The 18,975-nt window shown below is 40.7% G+C and overlaps 1 protein-coding gene across 4 annotated transcripts in view; it reads right to left on the bottom strand.

Annotated features, from left to right (window-relative positions):
• Nucleotides 1–3,134: 3,134 nt before the first annotated feature.
• Nucleotides 3,135–18,975, bottom strand: part of SOS1 (SOS Ras/Rac guanine nucleotide exchange factor 1) — a 51,357-nt gene continuing 35,516 nt past the window's right edge. For all 4 annotated transcript variants that reach the window (XM_064510084.1, XM_064510086.1, XM_064510085.1 and 1 more), the window contains 12 exons: nt 14,581–14,662; nt 13,995–14,117; nt 13,492–13,595; nt 12,071–12,293; nt 11,263–11,382; nt 10,810–10,972; nt 10,338–10,455; nt 8,796–8,968; nt 7,784–7,900; nt 7,332–7,596; nt 6,130–6,248; nt 3,135–4,726 (listed from right to left, as the gene is read on the bottom strand). In XM_064510084.1, the coding sequence (XP_064366154.1) occupies nt 4,232–4,726; nt 6,130–6,248; nt 7,332–7,596; nt 7,784–7,900; nt 8,796–8,968; nt 10,338–10,455; nt 10,810–10,972; nt 11,263–11,382; nt 12,071–12,293; nt 13,492–13,595; nt 13,995–14,117; nt 14,581–14,662 (2,102 nt within the window). In that variant the 3' untranslated portion in view covers nt 3,135–4,231. The remainder of the gene's footprint in view (nt 4,727–6,129; nt 6,249–7,331; nt 7,597–7,783; nt 7,901–8,795; nt 8,969–10,337; nt 10,456–10,809; nt 10,973–11,262; nt 11,383–12,070; nt 12,294–13,491; nt 13,596–13,994; nt 14,118–14,580; nt 14,663–18,975) is intronic.

Below are 18,975 nucleotides of genomic sequence, written 5' to 3'. Positions count from 1 at the left end.
CAGTTGACAGAAAAATGCACTTAAAGGTGTTTTTTTAATGGAAAATAAGGCATGAAATTTACAAACTAAGTTAAAAGCGCATTCGGCTTTACAACTGTATTGGGCCACATGTTTCCTTCCCTAACAAATAAGAGCAAAAAAGACTTCAGCCCATGTATCATCTAGGTTTTGAAATCACAACTCTACATTTAAAAAGGATATCTAGGGGCAGGGGGGAACCCATAAGAAGCTGCCAACATTTTTATATCATCTTAAAGAAAAAAAAAAAAGCCTTTTTGAACAAGGCCCTCCTTGCTGATGGAAAAAGGCATCGGCATTCAGGAGAAAACCAAGGAGGGACTTGTATATACCACAGCCAAATGCACTGCTCACAGCAGCAAAGCATTAAGGAACTTTTTGTTTACCATTTTTAATTTTAAACATTTTTTCTTCTACGACAAACATTCATGAACGATGGGCTCTTTCTAGTTGAGCTTAAATTGCAGCACTGCTAGAAACACCAGTAGTAGAGGCTGCCTCTGCAAATTGCTACACTAGATTGAGACAACAGCCCCAGAGGCGAGAACTGACGCTTGTTATAATGCACTGGCTTTGCCACACAGCCTGCTGCGATGCGAATTTGTTCAAGCACCCCTCCAGGCTCAGAAGAAAACCTCCCTGTACGTAACAAAGTAAAACCCTCTCCCAGAAGCAGAATAACCTGCTAACCGCAATAGTGGTACCTCCAGTGACATCGCTGAGTTTGAATCCGACCCAACTGAACAGAGAAAGAAAGTCTAATTTAAGATATGCACAAAAGGAAAAATAGTTTAAACATCCAGAAATGCTAACCTAAATCCTGAAACGATCCAAATCCAGTGCACTAGCATAAATATACTGAGACAGACCTCTTTCTCTCCGATTTAAGCGAGGCACATCAGGGAAGCAGACTAGCTCATACCAGCGATGGCTTCTCGAGGATGGGGCGCTCAAATGACGCCCCGGTATGGATCCCAAAGCAGGATAATGGTTTCCCTAAACAACAGCAGCAGGAAAACCCTGCCTGGGCTGCTGAATGCCATGACAGCAATATGTAACTTGGGTCACCAGGTAGCAAGAGAGCTGAGGGGTCATCCTGTAGGCTGAACTACAGTAATTGTACACGGCTCGCGAAACTAGCAGTTCCCAAACTCCCAGGGGACTTTTCTAAGCTAACACGCAGCTATGACATCCTCTGTGGAAGAGAAAAAACCAGCCCGGATTACGCTGTGCTGCTGCGCTATGCTCTAAAGCAGAAACCGTGACATGACAAGCAAAAATTGTGAAAGTATTGCACCTGTGAAGTTCTGCTGACCTCTAAAACCATGTAAGCACTTCATTTTCCACCCTTGCCCACGTAAGGATCCCTGCACCCAAAGTACTTTGCAGTCATCTGGGCTCACTTTTAGCCATAGCAGGCACTCCAGACTAGCACAGCAACTCACCCAGCTAGCTGTCAGCCTCCACATAAGCATGTTGCATTGCTCCAGGTCACTTCATGCTCTCAGGCCACACCAGACCATTCAGGGTTGTTCAACAGGGAGCCAGACAGAATCATAAAAGTGATTCATTTTCCACGTGAATTTTCCATGCGAACGTATTGTCACCAACGCAAACGTGGTCCGAATAAAAAGTTATTGCCGATTAAATAATTACTAATGCAAATAAAGCTGTCCTAAGACACACCAGTGTCTTAGCAGCTGTGCTCAAAACTCCTATCCTAAATGCAACATGTTCGATTCTCGCTCTGTCTGTCTTGCTTCGCAGCTGAGTCAGCCCCAGGACTTGTGCGCTGTATACGACTGGACTCACTCTGCTGGGCTCTAAAGGAAGCTTAAGCTAGGTTCTTGCATAGCAACCATTACCATTTATCGTCCGAGTACCCCGCCAGTAAGGAACTTTAATCCTTATCCACCGAGATGCGAGACAGCATTCTCCCCATTTCCAAAAGGGAAGCAGAGGCCTAGTGACATTCAAGAAATCTGCAGATTAACAACGAATACGGGGTTCCTAGTTGGGCAACGTAACCATTGGATCATTCCTTCTGCCTCGCCTGCCTTGACTATGAATTCGCACAGAACCAGAGCTAAAGACCAGAGAGTCTACATTTAAGAGGCCTTCTCTGGTAACCCACTGTCGAGATAATATAATAATTTTTATGACATTGCCAACAGTATGCCCATCGTAGGGTTAACATCCAAAGCACTGATAGCCTAAACTATGCTTCCTGCAGCTGAGGGGTTTTTCCAAAGCTCCCATGATGAATGTTCTCCTCTGAAACAGAGATTGAGATCTTAATTTTTTCTTCCTTTGCCAGCAGAATACTTCAAAATTAAGTTGTTGAAGATATCAAAGAAGGCATACAACCGACAAATTCTCACCATTTGACTAGGATGAAAACTGCTGTTTACGTTGATGAAATTTGAACACTTTCTGAAATGTAAAGACCACACTAAAGGACCAGGGCGCAGCGATCGATGGCACTGCAGAAAGTATTAGAAAAGGTGATTTCCATCATCATTCTACTAACACCATCGCTAATAGCACAGCTTTCCAAGATGCTGAAATATATTCTTCTTCCAAAGAGGAAATGTGATAGAATTTTACTTTGACCCATGAGCCTTATTAACTGGAGATGAGATACTTCACGCTTGACAAACATACTGTAGTGGAGATTATAGAGCTTCTTTTCTTCAATAACTGGCATGCATTATTTGTCACAGTATTGGCTACAGTCGAAGAGCAGTACACAGGTTTATGGATAATCCATGTCATGAAGCTTATGCCAGTACACGTTCTGTCATGTGTACTTCAGACACAGAAAGGCTACTGTAAAGATTAATGTAAGTTTGAATTCCTCTAACAAATGGCATACATGAGGTCTGAGAATTTTTATAACGTATAATAATTCACTTTGGGAGTAACCCAGCTTCTCAATTATTACTAAATTCTTACTTTGTTACACATGCCAAAACTGACTTTGCTTTAGACTCTTATTACTAAAATACATATGCTGAACTAGGAAAAATACGTACCACAACATGTGCTTTTATCCCCTTCAGTGTTTAACTGAAAAACTGAATTGTACATTTGTCCATGTAATAATTTAACATATGTCAGCCAAACATATCTGTATCTTTATTTCAATTAAATTAAAAACAATCTGCAAGTATATTTATGCAACATTCACTATATACACATGATTTCTGCAACTGCAAGGCAATTCTATGTATGCTGATTAACCTATTGTTAGTAAAACATGACAATAGCTATGGAAGTTGGCCGGTGAGTGCTCCTTTTCACAAGTGACTGTTTTCATGGCATGACTGAAGAAGAATAGCTACTAGCCATGAAATGGATTATCAGTAAACCTTAAAAAGAACGTGACATAACCTAGCAGAGATTAACAGTCTTCTAAATGTAGTAGTATATTTACTTCAGGTGATAGTGCTGCTTTTTTCTTAAATTTTGCTGTCATCTTAATGATGTAAGACTTTCATCTGCTCTATCTAAAGAAAGCAATAATTAGACATTATGCTTCCCGGCAAAAATTTATTTTGAACTGGCACCATAATATTTCAGAAAAAAATAATAAAGTACCTCTTTGGTGAAGCCTAGGTACCCCCTACTACTCATTGTAACAACTTGTAAACAGGACCGCAATACAGTGCTATGCTTTAATTCTAACTCGGTTAGGTACCACAGATCTTCCTCACAGTCCTTCTCATAAATTTAGGAAAGTATTTTAAAGCAGGGAGTAAAGCAAAGGAAAATTAAGAAGGATATAAAGTTCCCTGTTTGAGATTTAAAAAAAGTGCATAATGTTTTCATTCCAAAAACTGTGCCACTGTATGGAACTGATGGATACCAGACTGTTTTCCTTCCTGTACTGGATATTAGAGCTCATTACACAAACACAGTCTGCACATTGGCCAAAGAAGTCCCTCAAGTCTGTTTTCTGGTACAATCAGTTGTCCGATTACTTTAGAACAATGTCCTGCATACGAAAAGAGGAACAGCAAGTTAACCGGTTTTTCCACTACAACGTCCGCTTTTGCGATTCCATTTCTGTACACTGCATTTCCAATCTATTGGAAAGTTTTTAGTGTTTGGCATACACATCCCAACTCCTTGGCACCACCAGGTTCAGTGCATCCATTGCCAGCAACAGACGTAGCACCAGGAAAATGTGACTCCCAGCGCAAGGGACAGTTCAGGAGGAGTGGGCGTTCTCCAGCAAAGGCGGTCCGTCTCGATGCATCGATGGGTGTGTGTGCTCCCTTTTGTAAGTTTTTGGAGGAAGCTTTGGGATATGTTGAGAAGTGCTTTGTCGTGGAGGAACGGGTGGTCCAGCAACAGAATGGAGGTCCACGTCTTGTGGTATCAAAGGTGGTGATGGAAGATGCCTCCTTGCTACATGTGGAGAAGGTGTCTGAGGGGGAGGGGGAGTAAATGGAGAGGGACTATTTGGGAAAAAGGTGTTACCGAGTTCACTCTTTCTCCCCAACGGTGGAGGTTGGAGGTGTAGTGGTGAGCTAGAGAAAACATCTGGAGTTCGCACAGGTTCTCGTGGCGGTAACACAGGAGGGCTTTCAGGGGGGTCAGAGATGCAGGTCCGGTCAGGCACTGAGTACCTTGGTGAATACACTTTAGAGGTTGGTTGTCTAGGAGGGATTGCTGGTGGGCTGTCCAGGTGCGCAGAAGTAATCTGAGGTACACAAACATTTCATTCAATAAACTTTCAGAGTGGCAGCAAAGACCAGGGCTCTGTTGTGAAACGGGAGCACAGTTCCTGCCCTGCGGATTGCTCTATCCAGTTAAAGAGAAGGCACAGCAAGCAAGTGCAGAATGGAGGTGGGGAGTAAGGAAACGAAAGGGAGCGGTGGTGTCTGACAAAAGCATGTTCTCAGAGTGATGCCGACACAAAAGATGAAGAGACTGGACATGCAGGGGTAGCGCAGGGATGTATCAAAATGTGAGTTAGCAGCCAGGGATGCAGGGAATGAGGATACAGGGAGAGGGAAAAAGGCAAGGCAAAAAAAGATCAGAGCAACAGTTTCCATGCTGGTTCCAGATCTGCCCACTGACATGAGTCTGGGTATCCTCCACTGCCTCCACGTAACAAGCACTTAGGATGGCTAAAACTACCAGTTATTTCCCCACGAGAATGAGGAGAAAGAGAGAGGCAAGTGATGCTGAACAGGTTAAAAAAACTACATTCACAAAATGGAATTAAGGAAGGGTGGCTGGGATTAGACGTGAATGGTTCCCAGGTTGTGGCTACAACGACAGGGTAAATGGTTTCCACCATCCCATCACGTTTATGGTGGTTTTGATTGCATTTTGATAAGAAGACAGAAACGTGTTAGACTCTGCAAGTTGACAGCAGTCCGTAGTCCAAAAGGGACAATTGCTGAAAAGACGTATACAAGTCCTCTTAAAGGCAAAGACACGCATGCTCTAAACTAATTTTGAGTGGGATTTTCAAATCCACCCAACTCTCTGAAGTCATGAACCAACTCCCACCGAAATCAAGAGACATCTGATACTGTCTGCAATAAAAGCTGGAACAGTTCCCAAATGCCAGACAAATGCAACAGGAAAAAGCAGCAATGGCTCAAGCAGGAAGATGGACAGGACAGACAATCAAGAAGGGAAAGCACTGAATGCCACAGCATCAGGGTCAAATAGTCTGGCAAACCTTTTCAGGGGACTGAAGTGCGTACATCACCTGTCATCGTTATTATTCTTCAGTTGTTTATCCCTGCTTATATACTGCAAGATGACAATCTGGGACGATTATCCCAGATGGAAACATCTGCCTGGAACCTCAAGCTCTCCCAGGCAGTGCCAGGCCCTGAGCACAGCAGATGAGTAGACAAGAGGGTGAGACACATTTCTAACCCTAAATTTAGGTCCCATTGGTTAGTTTTCATTGGTTTGGGAATTAGGACATAATGAGGCAGAGCTGCGCAGGTTTGAAATACATGCTTACTCTTTCACATGCAGTTCTTTGAAAATACAGAAATTATCTTTAAGAGTTTCTTTTCTACCTTACCTCACCCTCTGCTCCTAACCCTCCCCCCACCCCTTTTTTCTCTCCTTACTTACTTTTGATGGGGAGGATTCAGCTGGGGCAGACTCTGGTCTTCTTCGTGGAGGAACTGGAGGGGGAACAGGAGCTTCATCTGAACTTTTGGTAAAGTTTATGGATGACACGGAAGCAGATCCTAGCGAACATAAAAAAAATTATTACGATAATGATGAACTTTTGTTCAATTCAGCATATTTCCCCCTACTGTGGCTAATAAAGCTGTCATGAAAGGCAACTTGCTTTTACTGAAGTAAATTAATTGCTCATAAAAAAGTGTGAAAAATGAAGGTGTTAAAGAAAGATAGCACCAAACAGCCCTCTGCTTCCAGCTCCCAGACAAACTGCTCTTCTGAGCTGCAACTGCCTCTGTGACCATCAATTTCTGCACTTGCTAGGCAATCGTCAAGACAAAAAACACACAAGTTCTTCTTGTATCGCAAAAGCACTAAAACAATATTCTGGATCTGCAGAAAAATGAAGAAATGACTTCTTCTACACGGGTACTCAGAAGACCTGGCTTGAAAACTCAGCAGTGTCACTGGTCTGAGAAGCAACTTCTGCTGTAAGCCAGTCACTTTTCCTTGTGACATCCGGCTGAAAACAGGACCTGTCCTTTCTTTGAAAGCTCTAGGGCCTGAAAAGAAGCTAAGTCCACTACAAACTACTGAAAGCACATTGTAAAATATGTGCTTCCTTGTATGCTGGTGAAGAGAGAAGGAAAACAGGTGTGGATGAGCCCTGATGGATTTAATGCAGAGAAATACTGATTTTAAGTTCTGCAGGAAGAAGGTCTAAGTGCACTGAAACCAATTAGGAAGGTGAGAGGGCAGAGTAAGGCACCAGAATAACCTTCACTTGTATTCTCATTCTTTACCACCAAACAGATATTCACCACATACTTTCACCACACACATGGCAGCAAATCCCACAAGTGTTGGCTTGGGACATATATGAGCAAAAAATATATATATCAGCCTTCTGTTCCAACAGTTTCTTCAAAGATATGCAATACCCTCTATGCAAGATGCCTCATTATACTCAGTTTCTCCCTTAACCGTAAAACTTGTAATAAAAATGAAATGCATTGACGGTTTTTGTTGTTGCAAGGAGACAAAAGTGACTATTTCTTTGTCGCTTCAGAAGAATAAATGTGATTTACCATTTTAAGACCATAAAATTTAATATGTACATTCTTTGCAGACTATCTATTAGCACCTACTTGCATGAAAAGGACTTGAAGGATCTGAGTCGAACACACTGCAGGCATCTGTAGTACTAGAAGTAGCAGAAGCAGGGGGTGGGGTCAAAGGTGTTCGTGGAGAGTTTGGTGCAGATGCTGTAGTTTCGGTTTCGCTCTCCGGGATGCGGCTGTAACTAATTTTCCTTGGCTCCTGTTGCAGGGGTGTAGGGTGTCGCATGGTACCTGGCCTTGGATTAGATGGACGAACTCCCGGGGACTTGAGAGGATAGCTGTACTTTTTAGGCTGGGGGGCGGGGGAGGGAAAAAAAAGACAATATAATACGGTTTAAAAGGCCATATGAAATCAAACCACCACAAAATCAGCTACATGCAGCTTTTTAGTTACGAAGCTTGAGATCTACAACTTCTGCTACCTGTGAAAGACACATTTAAGCACTTTCTTGAAAGACAAAAAAGGTCTGAATACTAACAAATCTTGGTGGAGGCTTGACATTTCGTGGCTCTATTTCTAGTGACTTGTTGAACAAATAATCTGTAAATTCTGTCTCCACGCTGTTTCCCATTGGGTTCAGGTTTTCAAAAAATCTCTGAAATACAAGAAGGCAGAAAATTTGTATCAGCTGAGATTCTTCTACAGTGTCTGTTTGTTTTGCACAAATGATCTCAATAGTTCCAGCGTGAATCCTGGACAACACTGGAGTCAAAAAGCGATGACAGATACATCAGTTGTTAGGCTCGTTTATTGCCAGCCTTCTGCTGGACACTGCTCCGGCTATGTTCAGCCTGAGGAACAAACTGTGCAAGTATCCTAAATAACTGCCACATGCAAAAATCAAACCAGGTCATCTCAAGTGACCCTCAGAGGAAGCTAAAAAGAGCCCATCTTTACACTGACTCCGGGGAAGACTGCTCTCAGAAAACATTCTGTCAAACCCTGAGGAGAATGAAAGACGAGAAAATCTTGAAGAATCTCTTAAAATAATCAGTGCAGAACTATGGCAAAGGAGAGCATATAGCTCAAAAGACATCAAAATCTTAAAAGAGAGAGTGCGCATGCAAGAGCGTGCACGCGAGAGTGTGTTCACATGAAGTAAACACAGTGCAGTTCTGGTAAACCTGGAAACAGATTATAAAAGCAGTGTAACAGAGGAGGAAAATGACAATTGGGTTCACTTTAGGCCAGTAACAAATAGAAGGAAGTGAATGAAATACAGTGAGAATCAGTGGCGGTTTCTGTTCTGCTGAACGCTGACCAGAAAGACCTTCCATCTACCAACGTGTCAATAGCTGCGAAAAGAAATAAACCAAACTGTGAGCCACGAGCTTTATGCCCTCTCTCACAGTGACACCTTACAGAGATTTTTTTGACAGGCCTTCTGCCTATCTCTGTGTCAGTCTATCAGTTTACATGGTCTGTCAGCTGACAGAATCACCACAGAAGTAGCTCAACATGTGGAGACCCAAGGAAATAATGCCACTTACTCTGATGTCAAATTCTACTCTTAAACAATATGGCTGGTTCTGGTACTGCTGAATCTCTCCTGTTATTTCAGCTACCTTTCTTCTCTTGCTGAAGTTTATAAGCTCTTTCCCATGTCGCTTCAGAAATTCAGGGTTGCCTTCTTCTGTTTTCAAAATGTTAGTTAAGTAAATTCCTAAAGAGCACACAGAAGAGATGCTAAATGTACAGCACAAAACAAGGTGGAAGTCATATGGCTAGAATACAAAGAATTCTTCAGAAACTTAATTTGTGAATTTTAGTTACTTAGAAAAATGCTCTGTTAGGGTCAACAAGAAAACCACATCTCATTTTCAAATAATGGCAATAATTTAATTATTTTAATAGAGCTTTTCCTGAAAGCTGCCTTTTTGCATCAAAATTTCAAAGTCTATACAGCTTTCTATTGTTTAAGAAGCTCACACCACATGTACTGAACCATAACCAGCGTTTCGCAAGACAGGAGTTCACTGAACTGTGGAGTAGAGAGATCAAGTGCTTACTGTCACCTGTTCTGTCCCAGTTCAGCTTTACTCCATTAGAGACCCCAGCTAAGCTCAAAACAATTATTTTTTACGCTCAGCATCAGACTGATGCAGAATAATGTGTCATCTGCCTATCACTCAGGTTTTATTCTTTTGTTCAAGCCCCCACTCCTGGCTTCATAATTTTATCAAGTCACGTGAAGACCAGAGAGAAAAAAGTTCTCTGAAGTCCACAGATGATGTAACTGGAACTGCCAAGGCCCGCTATCACTCTTCTAAGCACAGCTTGAGATCTCGAGAAGCTAAAACTGTTCATGTGGGATCCTGCTAACCTCTGCTCATCTCTGAAGTAGGACAGAATGTTTCTTAGTTGATCTTATCTTTCTTTGCAGAGCTCTGGAGTATGTCTTTCCCCAATCTGTAAAAGGCCAAAAAAGCGATCAACACCATTTTCTTCCAGTTTTGGCCTGAAGCCTGTGTTGGACAAGACTGATGTATTGCTAGAATTGGAAGTGATCTGCAGCAAACATTTGAGCAGCTTGCTGAAGAACAGAAGTGCCATTTGCTTAGCTTCACAATTTGCTGAAGACCAGAAATTCCAAATTTGAAAAAATTGATAAGTCTTTGATGATCCAGAAGGGGGTTCTTTCCCCAAATCCATATACATTTTTATTTCTTTGAATTCTTATGGGGGATGGAGAGAAAAATTCCTTCTTTCTGGATTAGTCAATGACAGTAATATTTTTAATGTGCCCACCTCTCATTTAAGATATTGCAGGTATACTTATTTTTACTGCAAGTAACATCTACAATTAATAGTCAATTCAACATTTCTCTCACGTACAGACAAGTCACAGTTTCCCTTATACAATCAGCCCCATTGCCAGTTTAAGCAAGCCAAGGAAAATGCTGAAATTCAAAACTGACTGTCTTGTTAAAACTGATTTCTGACTATTCTTCATACTTTTGTTCAGTGCATTAGCTCAATTCTTTCAAGATGCTTGTGCATGATACAGCTCATTCAGAACCAAACCTACTTACCAAAAAAAGGCACACAAGGAGGATTAATGGACCTGAGTTTTGCCAAGTATTTCTTATAGTGATCCTCACTCAGTTCATAAGCTTCTTCTAAAATCTTCTTCTGGCGACTTGGAATTTGCTAAGAAGAGATGAAACAGGTTAGCTGGAAAGACAGGGCCATGGAAGTGACCCACCAAAAACATTTAGAGTAACAGTCTCCAACCGATACTTAGGTCAGTGGCAATGAGAACAGTACCCCACTATCTCAGGACCTTGCTACCTTTTTCTGCACTTTTTAAGTGAAGATTGATTTCTTGCTTCTGAAACCAGGAACTTAACTCTGTATTACCGCCTAACTCACTCATCCCCTAGGGGTTTTGCTTTCCTTGTTTTATCTTTAAAGAAAATGCTTACTGAAGAGACAAGGTTTTAGAGTAGCTAAGGTGCAATGCATGACACTTCCATATCAAAAATGGAAAACATTTCACTGTACCTCAAATGTGTGATCCAACCTATACACTGCTGCAGAGTTCATAGCACTGACAATCTCAAGGACACCATTAAAGTTGTTTAGCTCTTGAAAAACTTGCAGGATCTCAATTATCCGGCTCACTACAATTACTCTTTCCTCTAGGTTCTCCGTTTCTACAATGCACCTAAATACATGAGAACATATGATGTTTTACTGAAGCGTTCTTGAGTTTTGCAAAAGCAAAAATTAATTTGTAACACAAATACATAAAGCTTAGCTGGACACAGTTTTGAAAATGTTTAGAATGAAGTCCTCTTCTAAGGATAAAAAGGATAAAAACCTGAGACCAATAAGGCAATATTCTTTCAGGGACAAACCGTAGCATCAATACGAATTCTCCCAAAATAGAATTTTTCACGGTATATTTCTGATGCCCAGGAATGGAGTTGGTGCAGATTTAGGAAAGTCACTTACTTTTCAAACCACAAAGTGAGGTTAGTTGTATGCCTTATCATTTTGAGAAGGTTAGGAGAATTAATTTCTTTATCTTCCTTTGTCCACACACTTCCAACTAGTTCAGATGGCTGCACAGCCCTAGAAAAGTATACACATTTATTAAAATGTGTAATTAGAAGCATGAAAGATGATACTATTTTTCCAAAAAGTCTTAATTTCCAGGGAATTTGAGATTAATATTTGGAAATAAAAAGGTATCACTGCTCTCTTATGTTCTTAGGCTCACCCCATGACTTGAGTGACTGGTATTCCTATGCTTCTTTTTTAGATTGTAAATATTTGTTAGTTTACATCATTCATAACCACCTCTGTTCATCTAAATGAAGAATGACGTCTAAATCTCATTCACCATAATAAAATGTGATCTTCCAACGCCTGAATAATCTCTCACAGACATCTGGTCAGATCTGACATGGTCCATAATTTGCTTCACAAACCAGGATATGAAGAAAATTGATTTAATTCATGTTTGTATTTCTCAAAGGTTGATCTACCCTGAAAATATCAAGAGATACCTGGAGCATAATGCAGTTAACAGTATGCATCAGTCACAGGTTCTGCACATCAGCTTGGGGAGACCAGACAAATACTGGGTTTTGAGGTACATTTTTCAGAATTGTTTTGCTGAAAAAATAACAATTAATATACAGCATTGGTAAAGTCCCTTGACCTACCGTGGGGCTTCACAGCAGGGGCCCGCAGAAACAATTTCATGCTGGAGGATATTTTGGTTTGTGTCATGTGTTTTTCAATGGAGGAAAGTTACCTGTAAAAATCTGACTCAAGTAAAGTGAGCTGCCGAGCAATTTCTATTGGATGCAAAGTGAGCAAGTCAAAAGTCTCTGTGTGTCCTGGTTTGCTTATGTGCCACTCAATCGCCGGCGGTGGGCTTTCAAAAGTAATGTTGTGACTCGGCCCAATGGCTTGTGCCTGCTTTTTCCGGTTGATTATCTTTGTGATTGATTCAACCCATTTCTTCATTGCTTTGCCTGGCACACAAAGAGAAAATCACTATTTAGTTAGTCTTAATACCGTTTTTCCAAAGAGGCCAGTATAATTTGGAAATCTTTGGATTTAAACCCCAAAATGAATACATTAAAGCAACTGTTCATTCTTTAGAAGTGTGTAAGTGTTTCCGCAGAACTCACAAGGCATTCAAACACATTAAGAAGAATACTCACAAAGCTAACCCTAATCTAACGAGCTTCAGCTCTCCAGGATCTCTCAAAAGCCAATGCCAAGTCTGCCAGGATCGCCCAAGTGCGAATCAGAACACCTGCAAAAGGCTCCTGCTCTAAATCAGGAGCTTTTTTTTTCTTTTCTGACTTCAAAAAGATTTTATGGGAACTAACCTTCTTTTGCTCAAAGCGAGCTGCTGTGAACACCCCAAAACTTATGCCTTGGGAAAGAGTATGTGCTTACCTCAGAAGAAACAGAAGGGCAAAATAATGAATGAGGAGAAGCTTCTCCCTCAATTGCATTTAGCATCAACACTGAGAATAAAACCCAAGGGCCGAATGCCTGTTTAGCTCTACACCATAAGAATTTCATGCATAAGATGGCAAGTCCATTGAAAATTTACCAGTAATCTGCATTAAACCAGCTGGCTCATTCTCCTCCTCTCTTTAATTACTAAATAACCATTAAATACTTCTCTAACACTACCTTTTCCTACAAACAAACAGCCCCTGTTGCTTGTAATAAAAACTGGGACAGCTAACAGGAAAGATCTGTACAATCACAAATGGAAGGTGATCTACAGGTCTGATACGCACTGTGAAATATATCTGGAGAACACTTGCTCTAAAGAAATAGTGGTTTCACCATTAATCTTTTACAAAACTCACCCCCCCCTACAGTTTAAGGGGACAATCAAAACAGCTATTCTGTTCTGAGCCTCACTGAAGTCTTATCAATTTGCATTTATTTCAATCCTCTTACCATAGAGCTAAGACATATTTATCAGGATATAAGTAATGCATTCTTTCTTTTGAACATGGGCTGTGCTTTGGAGAATTAACAGATTTTTTTTCTAAATTAAGCTTTTTTGTGTTCTTTGTGACGTACTTAGTAAGTAGTCAGCCTTATTTCTCTTTATCCACTCACTGAAAGGAAAAATGATCCATACCATACCTTTGAAAAGGGATGATTTATGGTAAATACAAGCATGTAAGAAAATGTAAGTACCTCTTACTGTTCCAATGAATTCCTCCAAACGTTGCAGAAGATCAGCATCTCTTTCAAAGTCATAGAAGTGGTGCTCTACCCAGTGTCGACATACATTTAACACTCTGCAACAGTAAAGGGGAAGTAAACACTCTGCAACGTGGCCTTATCTTCAAGTCTAGCACTTCAAGGCTTTTAGTAGTGGAGGGCTCACAGGACTACATAAGAATCAGTAGACCAAATGCAATTACTCTACTGTCTGTGTTTCACCAGCAACCAGTTATAACCATTTTTCTACTTTAAATTTAAGGAAGTCAGAGCAATGCTATCATTCAGAAAAAAGAACATTATTTAAAATGTTCTGTATAACTCTCTGTGGCAAACTTATGCTATACTGCCTTGCAGAAACGTAAGATTCCAAAAAAAATGGTGAGTGCAAGAGACTGATCAGCACACCAACAACCTCAAACTCAGCATGGGCTTTAAAAACAAATCACTTTGCCTCACATTGCTGCAATACTCACCGTAGCTGCACAGGCTGTATGTACTCTTTCCTAAACCTTTTTAGCTCGGCACTAAGAGGCTGGTCTCCATTCTCCATAGCGATACGATCAGCTTCTGTTGGCTCAGGCTCTGGAATTTCAAATCTAGCACAGAAGATGTGTATAAGCACCAGTTGCCTATTAGACCAACCTTGCTCACAACATGACGAATGAATGTTGAGTAAAGCTAGCTCAAAATTCAGAAGGATTCCACAAGTTAGAACCCTATTTCTTGGTAAACACATAGGCACAACTGTTAAATTCAGTAATAAATCTATGCCTTTTCACAAATATGAGATGATTACAATAATGCCATAAAAGTATTTAACAAAATATAGATTTTGAAGACAAAAAAACCCTTCAGATGCTGGAAGTAACTACAGCTACTTAAAAAAGGATTTTACCTGCAACCCCTGCAATCCTTAAATTTGGCAACATTCAAATGTGTTAGTAGTGAATCAAAACCAACTTGAAAACGAGAATTTTACAAACCTGACTTGAAATAAAAATAAAAAAAAACCCCACCCAGGTTGTACTTCATTGAACAATATTTTAAGAAGTGACATACCTTTCTATCAGCAGACTCAGCAACTCTTGTGGTTTACAGAAGGATCTATATGTCGTTAGAAAAGTCCTAACAAAGTTGGGGTCTAGGAAAAGAATAATTTTGTGCTCATGTCAGCAATTATCTAACTTTTCATACTTTAAAATAATTTTAAGTCAGTTGTACCCTTTAAAACTAAAGATCTTGGACTAGCAGTTTACAGAAGAGATAATGTAAAACAAAATTGCTTCTGTAACAATTCAGAGCCTCTTGAGATAGCAATATAAAGCAGAATTTAAAAGCAATTTTAGTTCCACTTGAGAATTCATAAAAATGACTGTCATCTCAGTTATTAAAAGACTACATTCTTTTTCCTCAACTCTGAAGATAACAAATAGATGATTTTATTAATGAGCCACCTAGTAAACAATCTTGTTTTTGACAGTGTCCAGGATAAGAGAACTCAGATGACACAGCAAGTAACATCACACTGGAAAGAAATGGCATAACTCTCTTCTCAGGGAGAATTTCTTCCCCAAACTGGTGCAACTTGTGACCAGCTGTGGTTAAGGCAGGCTAAAGGTGTTTTCAGCTAACGGACAGCTATACTCTGAAGTTGTATTTGTTTCACTTCAACAAAATCAATACATTTCATTTAAACTGACCACTCACGTATGGCTTTATTTAAATATACAAAACAGTTTTAAAAGCAAGTATGCAGAGTGAAAACTGAAGTGTTTCCCTTGATTACAAAAGCAAAACCATTTGTTTTCGAGCATGAGGAAACCCAGTGACAGCCTGTTGGCACTACACAGAGTTCACTAGAAACAAGGTTAACGTTACCACGGGACCGGATTAACGAGCAGGTTGCAAAGGCTTCTCCACACACAGATTTACAAACCAAACGCGAATGGGAAATGTTTCCAAGACAGAGTGGCTGAACTAGAGCACACAGAACTTGAAGCAGGAGTCCCTATAGGCTGTATTTGTAACGCAGGAAAAAAAAACTATGATATTTGACTTAAAACTCTAGATAGCAATTACACAGGTAGACTGGAACTATGTTCGCTGGAACACGGGGTTTTAAGACTTTTTTTTTTTTTTTTTTTTTTTTTTTTTTTTTTTTAAGTCTTTCTTAGCTATTTACACGCTTCTTACCCACTTGAACAGACCCTCTACCTTTCTTGAAATCCTACTAAGGTCTTGAGCTGGGGAGCAGTTTATTCTAGGGCTTTGCACATGTTGATCGTGTATGGTATAACACAGCTTCTCCTTGCATTTCTGTTCTATTCAAATTCCAATTTCTTGGACCATGCGCCAACTATTCTGCTTTATCCTCTCATTTCCTTCATTACTCCATCTTTCTTATCGTAATACCTCTTGCTCCCTCCCCCTTGAAACTGCACAGCCTGAAAGCCCTTTCAAAGGCAAACCTCCAAATCCTGCTGCAGAAAGCACATCCTGCTTGTTCCCACCACCCCCACGATACAAATACATGGCTTTTATGCAGTTTCCAGAGGACGAGCATGTCCCCAGGTGCCCACTGCCCCTTGCTCCATGGGCATCACTGGTCCTTCCCAACCTGCGAGGCAGCTATTGGTTTGGAAAGCAGAAAGAGATGTTACAGATGGAGCAACTTACAGGTAAACAAAAAAAAGGGACACCTTTTCTTCAGGCTGGGAACTTAGTGTCCTCCCCCCTCTCCTTTTTTTCCACAGCGCAAACTAGCAAGGCCAGGAGAAACATTTAAAATTTGACTTCAAAAGCTCGGTACATAGAGACATCAACCGGCACCTAAGAATTTAGAGAAGTTAACAGGTAACGGGAGCTGCGGCACTCAGCAACGCTCTATAGCCAAGGGCTCGCCTTTCAATATCCCACGCTGATCTCCTAACTGCAAAACACGCTTCCTAAAAACAAGTATATAACTAAACACGGTGACTCAGGTTTTCGCAGTTTGCGTTCTGTACGCAGCATGCACCCTAGACAGATTTTGTCTCCACGAAAGAGAGAAAAGACTCTATAGCACTAATGCTTTCAGATCCCTGCAGGCTCTGAGTCCTAACTACTGTTATTTACAGGTAGGGTCAGCTCTTAAATCCAAAAAACACATTGAATTTCATACGAAGTAAATCAGAAAATCAAACCTCACCTTGTTATCTCACTAGCAAAATCTGTAACTTAAAATAGTGTACAATATATGAGCAAGTGTTAAAAAAAACAGACAACACTAGTTAGTCAGGATGTCTGCTCATGTGATAATTCTCTCTTCAATACAGCCAATTTGAAAGCTAAAAAAGAACAATAACTTGTTCTACAAGGATTTATAAATAATCACCCTTGAATTCCTTAAGAAAGGAAACGGACACTATGATGACGCACAAGCACTCTTAACATATCAAAGCTTTAAAAATAGAAGAGCACTGCCCTATAGATAAAAAAAAAATTGCCATAACTTTCAAACTTTGGTATCTCCTAACCTAGCTGCTCTCACACAAATATCAGGAAAAGGAGGAGATAATGAACACAGATGCACATTAAGCACATACAAACCCCAGAATATGCAGATAGGGCCAAAATCTGAACTTCTATTTGAAGGACAGTTTCGCTCATGTAAAAATATATGGGAAGTGGCTTTTGCAGAGGAGATTTGTCCTTCTTAGCTGCTCCACTGCAGGATGGTTATGGGTTTCCACACGTTCTGGTATGTCCCTGTACTAGTTCTGGCGGTGACTGCGTGTCTCAGCCCTTCACAGCACCGCTGGGGAAGAGCTAGGCCACCAGGCAGTCTCTATTTTGCAGTGAAACAGGGAAAAAGTCCTGCGGGGAAGCTGTTACTGTGCATGTGTCATGGAGGTGAGGGAAGGGAAAAAAGGGGGGGGTCAGACACCCATTGCTGCAAATGGGACACAGATTCGTCGTACACGGTGAAAAAGTCGAGCCCTGATTTGAGTCGACTACTGGCTGTACATGGCCCATTTACTCTTCAGGATACAACTCACTCAACCGCTCTTCAGCAACCTGAAGCAAGTTGGCACAACCTATGCAACTGTGCCTGTAATCACTCCATAGAGTATCTGACCTACAAAGATAAGAACCCAGCGAAGATGCAGAGCTACAGTAAAGGGTGTCTAGACTGTCAAGAGCACGGGCTACCTACCCCGTCACGCTGCACCAGAGAAAAGCTGCATCAGAAAAGTAAGGGCTTGCTCTTGTGGCTTATTTATATAAAGTCGGTAACATTCTTTTAAGATTACAATTGTGCGTACACAACCCTGTGTGAGGCAAGAAAAGAAATTCTGCAATCTCTAGCTGTTTGGCTAGATACCACCAGGATACTCATTTTCCTGTGCCTCAAACCTCAAAGCAAAACAGAAGCCCTGAACTCAGCTGCTACATGTAGGAAAGAATAACTGAAGGGTTACCATGGAAAGTTGTTGCCTAACTCACTGCATCTCATAAAATGCAACAAAACACGGAATGATTTACATAGTAAATGGACCTCGTTTCCTGTGCAACAGAGCCTTTTTGGCTGAGTCACTAAATCTGTATTCCTTTGTTCCCCTAGAAAAGACAGCAAAGAATAGTTAGAATGACTACATTTTTCCTCACAGAAAACTAATTATAAAACAGAAGGTGTATAATGAAAAATAGGAGTACGGAGAAATGACTTTGAACCTAGCATTTCAGCATCAGATCCACATGCCGAACTAAGATCTTTAGGGTTGCAAACACAGGCTAAATCAATACATCACAAGATCATCCTATATATATATATATGTGTGTTTTTAATTTGGTCAAATTGTACCAGCCTGTCTAACAGTACCCACATCCTTAGTTTTGATGTAGAATGGTTTGGTCAAGGTCACACAAGACAGTAACTTTAGCCTTCAAGCATCCTACTTATGGCTTCATTAAGTAGGGGCTGTTAAGTGCAGGGATTTAAATGACTGTGGAAGAGGGTAGATCTAATCAATCAATCAGTCAGACTTCTTCCTTGCTGTCCTGTGGGCTAGAAAAGCCAAAAAGACATGCAGATGCAAAAAATCAACAGAGGAGACCTACTTCAACAGGCCACATGTTCTTTAAAAACAGCTGTTTTCATTTTATGGAACTCAAGAACGTAGTTCATGGCTTGCTGAACAGAGACGAAGCTTGGAGCATGCTATGAACGCTTGGAACAACGCCTCGGTTACTGCGCCAAAGCCGCTGTGTATGTGGAAAGGGCAATTCTCAATGGTACGCAAGCTAGCCAAAACAAAGCAAATGCTCGCAAGGGCACTAAAAGGTACTATTTTTGTTAGTTCTCTGCCAAATACAATTCTAGTAAAAAAGAAAAAAGAAAGAAAGAAAGAAAGCCTTCCTTTCTCTAAGGCTGAATGGTTTTATTCCAACTTCCAAAAAATAAAACTATGTCAT

This window comes from Dromaius novaehollandiae, chromosome 3, assembly GCF_036370855.1.
Source record: "Dromaius novaehollandiae isolate bDroNov1 chromosome 3, bDroNov1.hap1, whole genome shotgun sequence".
NCBI classification, from domain to species: domain Eukaryota; kingdom Metazoa; phylum Chordata; class Aves; order Casuariiformes; family Dromaiidae; genus Dromaius; species Dromaius novaehollandiae.
Note: the sequence above shows the minus strand (reverse complement) of the source record. Positions and strands in the feature narration are given on the sequence as shown.